This window comes from Octopus bimaculoides, chromosome 14, assembly GCF_001194135.2.
Source record: "Octopus bimaculoides isolate UCB-OBI-ISO-001 chromosome 14, ASM119413v2, whole genome shotgun sequence".
Lineage (NCBI taxonomy): Eukaryota > Metazoa > Mollusca > Cephalopoda > Octopoda > Octopodidae > Octopus > Octopus bimaculoides.
In genome coordinates this window covers 22,029,508-22,038,388 of record NC_068994.1, presented here as the reverse complement: position 1 = coordinate 22,038,388, position 8,881 = coordinate 22,029,508, and the positions used below count along the sequence as shown (strand labels likewise).

Genomic DNA, 8,881 nt, shown 5'->3' with positions numbered 1-8,881 from the left:
GGTGGTGGTGGTGGTGGTGGTGGTGGTGGTGGTGGTGGTGGTACAAGGCCAGCAAAATTAGGGGCAGGGGTTAGTCGAATACAGCGACCCTAGGTCTCAACAGGTTTTGTATTAGGTTATTCCGAAAATAATGGCCCCTGGTGTTGTGTTTTGAAACGCAATTTTATCACAGTATTTTAATTATATTTTAGATGAATTTCGACATACTTAATAATTAATTTTCTACTAATTTCAGACAGAAAACATTCTTGAAGCATAGGCGCCCTTAATTATGAGGATGACAAAAAAGGACCTTCGCTTACTTTTTCTTGCATGAGTTCACGCTTGAGCACAATGCCTCCCAAACTGCTGCCAATATCAACAGAGCATGGGGAGAGGGGTCCACGAGTGATCGTGGTTTCAGAAATTCCGTTGTGTTGATGAGAGCCTTGAAGATAAAGAAGGAAGAGGACGGTCGTGCAGTCTTGACAATGAACAGTTGAAAGCGATTGTTGAACAAAACCCACGTCAAAGTGTCAGAGAAATGTCTCAGGCACCTGGTGTCGGTATTGCAACGGTCTCACACAATCTGCAGAAGATTGGTAAAGTGAAAAAGCTCGATAAATGGGTGCCGCATGAGCTCAATGAAAATCAAAAAGTTCGGCGTTTTGGAGTGTGCTCGATGCTCTTTCTGCGAAACATCAGTGATCCTTTTCTTGACAGAAGAGTGACTTATGACGAAAAGTGGATCCTTTATGACAACCGTAAACGATCATGTCAATGGCTTCATCGTGATGAGTCCCCCAATCAGCAAAAGAGTATGGTGACTGTCTGGTGGTCTGCAATTGGTGTTGTCCATTACAGCTTTCTGGAAACCAATCAGAGCATTACAGCAGAGGTTTACTGCAATCAACACGCTGAAATGCATGCTCATTTGCAAAAAAATGAGACCTGCATTGGTGAATTGGCGTGGCCCAGTTTTGCTCCACGATAATGCAAAGCCACGTGTTGCAAAAATGACGCTGCAGAAACTCACAGACTTTGGATACGAGACTATCACATCCTCCATATTTCACCCACTGACTACTATTTTTTTAAAGCATTCATACACGTTTTTAAGTGATAAAACTTTCAGGTCCAAACCAGAAATGGAATCAGCTTTCAAAGATTTCTTATTAAAGCCAATAAGTTTTTATTAACGAGGTATAAATTAGCCTGAAATTTGGTCGATCAAACCAAACTGGTAAAATCCGATTTTGGTACATCACCAGGATTTTATGACACTCTAACGATTCTGATATTCCACCGTCTTATTAATGATATAATAATAAATGTAATACACCCACTTGACTTGTAAACAGTGGATTCAATCTAGTTCTTGGGTCTCAGAAATGAATGCGTTATTTTATAATTAACGATTTTAAAAATTGGAAGTCAGTCGAAGTAGAGTTAGCTCCCTTGAGCTGTATTATGGAGAGATGAGTAAAGTGCATCAAATCGAACAATAACATAATTTACAAATGATTAAAATTTCTTTTGGAGCTAATTATAATTTCCTTCACTGGCGGTTAAGATTAATATATTTTAATACATTTTTATAGACACATTGACTTTGGATAATACTTCTATTTTATAGTTAGTATGAGTACATTCTATTCGTACAAGACTTGCTTTGTTATGCATTTCACATGGCAAAGCTTAAGTGTTTTGAAAAGTGATAGCTCCTTCATCTAAAGCATACATCTATTGGTATGAGTGTATAATTGTATCCTCTCTTTTGATCCATCCAGTGAAATTTGTGGTCTCAATGGCATATAGCATGAAGTTAACAATTTGCCTTGTGTCATTGCATAGTTATGGTTGATCTAAATTATACTGCAGCATTATCGGGGATACTTTTCATACTGGAGTTTGTGCTGTAGTTTAAATATAATACCTCCACTTGACTTGTAAACAGTGGATTTAATCTAGTTCTTGGGTCTCAGAAATGAATGCGTTATTTTATAATTACCGATTTAAAAAATTGGAAGTCAGTCGAAGTAGAGTTAGCTCCCTTGAGCTGTATTATGGAGAGACGAGTAAAGTGCATCAAATCGAACAATAACATAATTTACAAATGATTAAAATTTCTTTTAATGTTTCAATTAATTTTAAAATTTTGCAGGGTAGTAAATTATTTTTCTATGATCTACAACAGTGTCTTCTGATTTGTTGATTGTCTATGACATGAAAGTAGCTGCAGTAGCTGTGAAGTGATGCTGCTGATCCAAGCATTATCCCAATACAACCACTTATGTATTAGTTGTTTAATACTAATTCACCTATTTTCTTAACTATTGCACACATAGAAGCTGGATTCATGGCATCATTACTGTTGGAGGGAAATCTCTCTATTCAACCAGTAATAAACTTTTGGCAAAGTTCACCAGACAACTGATCTCCGAAATGATTGACTTTTATGCTTGTAGACAGTTTGAAGATTTTAACTTTGGTCACAGTTTTAAAAGCATGAATTTCATCAGTTTTTATTTTCTGGGATATCGGGCAGAATCTGAAAACATACTCACTACTCCGCCATTTAAAATCTATTGTCATGCAAGTACTCCAAAGTGCAGACTAGGGCCCCCAGAGCTTCCTCGTGTGCCATTGTGTATTCATACAATTCAATAATTTGTAAGTGCTTAAGAACTTGTCTAGTTTCCAAATTCTTGGCTATGTTGCAAGCAAGTGTATCATTTTTACCAAAATCCAAAGGGAGCTCGAAAGCAGAATGTATTGTACAACTTCTAGGAAAGAATGTGATGACAACAACTGAAGTAACAACTGCAATAGCTATTCTTTTATGTTGATGGACTTTGGTGAAACTGATCAGGAATGTCTGTCATGTTCCACCCTGAACATGACAGACAAGGAAGCAAATTCTAGGTACTTGCAAAAATAGAAAAACAGACCGCCTTCTGATTTACACAGAATTTGCATTTATCCTTTTTCTCATATGGTAGTAATGTGTCAATGTTAATAACATTTGCCATATGATGTCTCTTTTAAATTGCTGTTGCTAGATTATTGACTTTAGTCATGTAGTTAGATTAAGGAGGTTGTTTTTATGAAAAGCTTGTTGACGAGGGCTGCATTGTTGATTTTATTTATATATTCTATATCAATGCAAGGGCACATCTGTTGAGTTTGATGCTTGAAATCTTCAACAATAGAATTGTGACACTTGAGCCAGTACTGACACACATTGGATGGTTTACAGACTCTTTGATGGGTATACAGAAGCTTCTGACTATGTTGTGTTCTACCGCACATCATTCTTCAACAATTCAAATACATAGTGTGTAGTGGTACAAATTTTGACATTGGAATGAACTGGAATTTTCCATTTAACAGAGAAAAAAAATCAAAGAAAGCTTATTTATGTTGATTGACATATACTGTAGACTCTCTTCCAACGGCACTGTTAAAACTTATTCCAAGCTGGCCTTCAACAGGCACATCTTACATTCTTTGTCTCCATTGTTGATTGTTCCATGTATGTCAGACAAAATCTGATGGTAGAGCTATGTTTTTACAAAGAGATCATACTAGAAGAACTTGAAAAAAGCTGTAAGCATTGTTTGACTTTTTGCTTCTGTACAGCATTTACTTGCATAAATATGTGGGCTATTTTCCAAATAAACAGCAACTTGTTGAATCCTTGGATATCTTTATGATTGGGAAAGGCAAAAAGTGCCAGAAAACTGTACTGCTGCATATTTGGGTAACATCATAACTATATTGCTGCATCAGAATAAAAATTACAGTGTCAGTTCCTTTGACGACATTTGCAGATATATTTGATGGATTCTATTGAATTTCAAAACTCAGACTTTGTACATTAAATGTCTTCATCAGAAGTGGGCAGTATGAAATTGTTACAGGGATTAGATTTGAAACTGTGTTAGCTCTGTAACAAGGTGACCTACCTTGAATTCTGTCCAATAGTTTTTCAGCTGCTATCATATGATTGATGGAATTTTCCATGAGTTTCCTGCAGAACATGGCTAAAAAATGAGATGCATGACATAATCAGTCCAGAGAGACAGAGGCAGGCAACAGAGACCCATCCATGAGATGACAGGTTTCTTGGTTGCTGTTTGATCCTGGATTAAATGGAAAAGTATGCCTACAAAGAGCAGAACTTTCCTGCCTCTAACACCACAAACAAATATCTGTAGTCATATCTCTAGTGATAAATGCTTATCAAGACACTTCTGGCATACAGTTTACTCTTGGCTTTATGTAAATAAATGGTTTCCTTGAAAATTTTCAATGGACTTAGTTTTGATATTGGTAACAACACAGAGTTCTAACCAAATATCAATAACTCATTTAACCATTACTAAAGAATTATCCACTTGTTACCAATTTCATACTACTCAACCAGGGATTCAAAACCTCCATCTTCTGGTAAGATGGTTAGGGTTAGGGTTAAATTCACCTGTCTGGATCATATTGATAAATGGTCTTGGAAACCATTTGGTGCATTTGTGTTTATCATGCAACGTTACTTCCTGTTGAGAGCATTACAGAATCCAAGAACTGGCTAGATTTTAACAATATAAAAGCACTCTTTCTCCCTGCAGTGAGTCCTACAAATAAGATGGAATCAATCCAATGGAATTGAATTCCAAATTTGTGAACAAGATTAAAATTCGTGTGTATGGCAAATTTTCTTTTTCATGGTGTATTTGATGGAAACATCATTTGTAGCCAATTAGTCTAGGGAATCAGAGGCAGAAAGATCCATGAGAAGACAGGTTTCTTGATTGCTACTTGATAAAGCTATATTTTGTCATGTCCATAGTTTGAACTCACATCCAGAATATTTTTCTTCCTGTTGTCAATTTCTGTAGCTAACACATATACTGATTTAATTAGCTTGCTTATAGATTTCTAGGAGAAAGAAAGAAAAAGGAATGCAGAAAAGTGAAAGAGGTATTGATAATATTAGTGAGGTAGACATAAAATAAGTGGAAAGTGTGTGTGTGTGTGTGTGTGCGCACGTGTGAGCGTGTGCGCGCATGTGTGCATGTGTGTGTGTGTGTGTGTGTGTGTGTGTGTGTATGTGTGTGAGAGAGAGAGAGAGAGAGAGAGAGAGAGTAGGAAGACGGTAAAAATAATTTGATAAATGAAATGGTAAAGAAGAGAAGATAAAAAGGCAAAAAATAGACTGCAAAAGTGAGAAAGGAAAGAAAATGAGTGAAAGTAGCAAAACTGTCCAACAAGGAGTGAGGAGTGAAGTAGAACAGTAAAGGAAATCAGTTACTATAGTGACAGAGGAGGAGGAAGAGGAGGAGGAGAAGGAGACAATAAAAACAAACAAAAGAAAACTGGGAGACGATAAGGGTGGATGATTGGTTAGGTTTGCTCTCATACACACATTTTTGCACTGTGTTTCTTCTTACACCAATGACAATTCACCTTCCTTTTCTTATGAAATAAATAAAATTAAATATTTGACAAGGCTTTAGTATTGATACAATTGACTAAAACCATTAATGATGATCCAGTATGACCATTGTCCATTGAGGAATACTAGGAAAAGAAAAGAATAGTGTCATTTCTTTGTTAAGCCAGCTATCCTTACACAATAGAACTGACATATTAAATGCTGTCTGTGCTAGTAAAGCAAGAAGTAGGATATGATATAAACCTTCTTTGTTATCTAGAGAAACTTAAGCACAATTAGAAAATTTTATAATTCGCTTGAAATAAATATTATAAATGATGTATATATGTGTGACTAATACTACAATTTGCAGATATATACTTTACTTTAATCCTTTCAAGATAAAATTGAGTAAATGGCTGTTTGATAAGACAGAAATTTCTTAAATTCACTCCTATATACTAGAAGTCATTGCACTTCTACTACATAACTATTCTCTTATCTAGGTCATACGAAACTGAACCTCTGATATCATATCACATGTCTAATCTATTATGTTTTAAAATACAAAGTTTATTTATTGTCACCACTGTTATTTGAAAGCAGAAATAGAAGCTAGTTGGTTAGTATATTAAATCTTACCAACCAGAGCATTATCACTGTAATAATTCTAAGACAAGCTTAAAACGAACATTTCTGTCAAAAAATCTTTAAAAATGTCATCAATAGATACAATGTTAACTGAGTTTTTTAATGGAAATATATCTAACTGCAACAACACAAGTAGTGTGGCTGTCAGTTCTATTGCTTATAATTTTGCTTTTAATTCAGTAATATGGATTGTCTGTTTGATAATATTTTCATTCATACCAAAACTGATTAAAAATTATCGTCAGAACGAAGCTTCATGTATCAGTCCATCTTCTAATACTTTAACAGATTTATCATCTGTCAATGAATTGCATTTGAGTGGTGAATCAACAACAGCCGAGACTTCATTTCCAGAACATCTTCGTCAAACAGATCAATTCACTTCCTGGCTCCGAGTTTTCTGGCGGCTCACTGACAAGGATATCGCACAAAAATGTGGGCCAGATGCTATAGCTTATTTGCGTTTTCAAAGGTATTTGATTGGTTACCTTTTCTTCATATTATTTCTCACTGTTGTGATAATCTTACCCGTTAATTATACAGGAGGACAATTTGCATCTAACGATCTTAGTAGTACAACAACAATTAATGTTCACTCCAATCTTCTTTGGCTACATGTCACAATTTCCCTGTTATATTTACTAGCAACCATATTCTTGCTGCTTCGTTTATCACAGCATTTATGGACAAGTAATAAATCAAATACCTTGCTGATAAGTAATATCCCTCGGGTTGAAAACAGCAAGAATTTGATTGAATTGCATTTGAACAGAGCATATCCGAATATAACTGTTGAAAAAATAGTAAATGTGTATGATACCAGAAAAATCTTGGAATTAGACCAAAAACTTCAAAAAATCCGTCATTTCAAAGAGCATTACCAAAATGTTCTAAACGTGGAAACCTATCAAGAATCTGACATCAAAGAAAATGTTGACTGTACAAGTTTTAGAAATAATCATATAAACAATCTTGAAGAAACAGAGGAAGCAATCTTATCAGAAAGAGCCATGGAAAGTGAGAAACTTAAAGAAAAATCACTGGGGATAGTATTTGTGAAATTAGCTTCAGTAGAAGAGGCAAAATATATATATTCATCTTTTTATTTATTTTGCAAATGCAAACGTCCTGTCATCCCATCAGAATTTAGTGATGTACTACGAGTCAAAAAGTGGCGAATAAGGTATGCTCCACCTAAGGAAGATATTATCTGGCAAAATATGCCTACCTCACATTTTTCTAAATTTATTAGAAAAGTAATAGTTGTAGTTATTTTGTTTTTTGTCTGTATAGTTGTTACAAGTCCTACTCTTGTTACATCTTTTTTTGAAAAAATTAACAAAACAAAATCTTCCTTGTTAGATATTATACAAAGTTTTCTGCTTAAATTTATGGTTAATCTACTACCAATGATTGTAACTGCTGCAGTTGCCTTTCTAAGGAGTTGGACAAAAAGTTCAAAACAGAAAAAAACCATTATAGCTTTGTTTATAACACTTTTATTTGCAGTTCTAATCTTACCATCACTGGGTCTGACAGCATATGATTTTCTGTCCAAATCTGTGAATATACAGTCGAAAATGCATTGTATGTTCACAATGGTAAACAATGTTTTGTTTGTGAACTATGTCATAGTTTCAGCATTCACTGGCACTGGTCTCGAACTTCTTCGAATTTCTGAATTACTAAAACTACTGTGGCGTTACTTGACAATCCGTTCAATTGCAAAGAGAAGTACGTTAAGAGAATATGATACCATTGAATTTGATTTTGGTGAACAATATGCATGGATTCTCTGCCTGTTCTCTGTGGTCATTACTTACAGCATACTCTTCCCAATTATTTCAATATTTGGATGTCTCTATATCATTCTCAAATATTGTGTCGATCGTTACAACTTGTATTTTATTTACAGGAAGTCATATGTTCACAAAACCGTACACTTGTCAGCAACAAACCTGATGGCTTTAACGTCCACACTACCTCAATTCTGCATCTTGGAATTCACTCTCCTGGTAACTTCAGATAATCACTTGCCTCCACATGTATTTTACTACTCTTTAGCTGTGCTTGTGCTCAGCTTGACTGTGTCTATATCCATCATTGCATGGTTTTATTTTAAGCAACAACAAGTCATCATGTTTGTCAACCGTCTGACCAATGGATGTTGTTGCGTCAGTGAACCAAAACTAAGCAGTACTCAATGCAACTATGGTTCAATAAGCAATTCTTGATAATGGATTAACTTTCATCCAGTGTGAAAGTCTCTGTGTGTCATGGATGAGAATGTGTGTGCAACTTGTTTTAGTCAGTGTGGATATGAAATCGCTTTCATACATATTTGCATAGATAATTTCGTTGGTTCCAAGTCACTTGATTACAACCATAATTAATCTGATACTCATTTCTCAAAGTCTAAAACATAGTTGCCAAAAATCTATTTTAGAGAGTTATGTCCCATTAATGACATGAGTGACATTGTGTGTGTGAGGGATCTATTTATCTACCTATCTATCTGTCTGTCTGTCCACTCACTTGGCTTTCTCTCTGCTTGCCTTCCTGCCGGCCTGTCTGTAAACGTACACACACACACACACACACACACACACACACACACACACACACGTGTTCAAGCCAAAATGGTGCATAAATATATGGTGGACACTCATAAGAGAAGCAGGTTTTCCATATGAAAAACCTGTTTCTCTTATGTGTCCATAGCTTGCATTGAGTACACCACATGGAGTTTTTCCAGATACCTTTTCTTCATATCAAGCCCCACTTCTCCCAAAGTTTCAGGCCTTGTGCCTGTAGTAG

General features: G+C 35.4%; 1 protein-coding gene across 1 annotated transcript; it reads left to right on the top strand.

The window, feature by feature from the left end:
• Nucleotides 1–57: 57 nt before the first annotated feature.
• Nucleotides 58–8,875, top strand: LOC106883647 (CSC1-like protein 2). Its single transcript, XM_014934740.2, has one exon. The coding sequence runs from the start codon at nt 6,130–6,132 to the stop codon at nt 8,296–8,298; it is 2,169 nt and encodes a 722-aa protein (XP_014790226.1). The 5' UTR covers nt 58–6,129; the 3' UTR covers nt 8,299–8,875.
• Nucleotides 8,876–8,881: the final 6 nt, after the last annotated feature.

Bases quoted from the DNA above. Each gene is read 5' to 3' on its own strand.
- LOC106883647 (XM_014934740.2), top strand. From the start codon at position 6,130: ATGTCATCAATAGATACAATGTTAACTGAGTTTTTTAATGGAAATATA.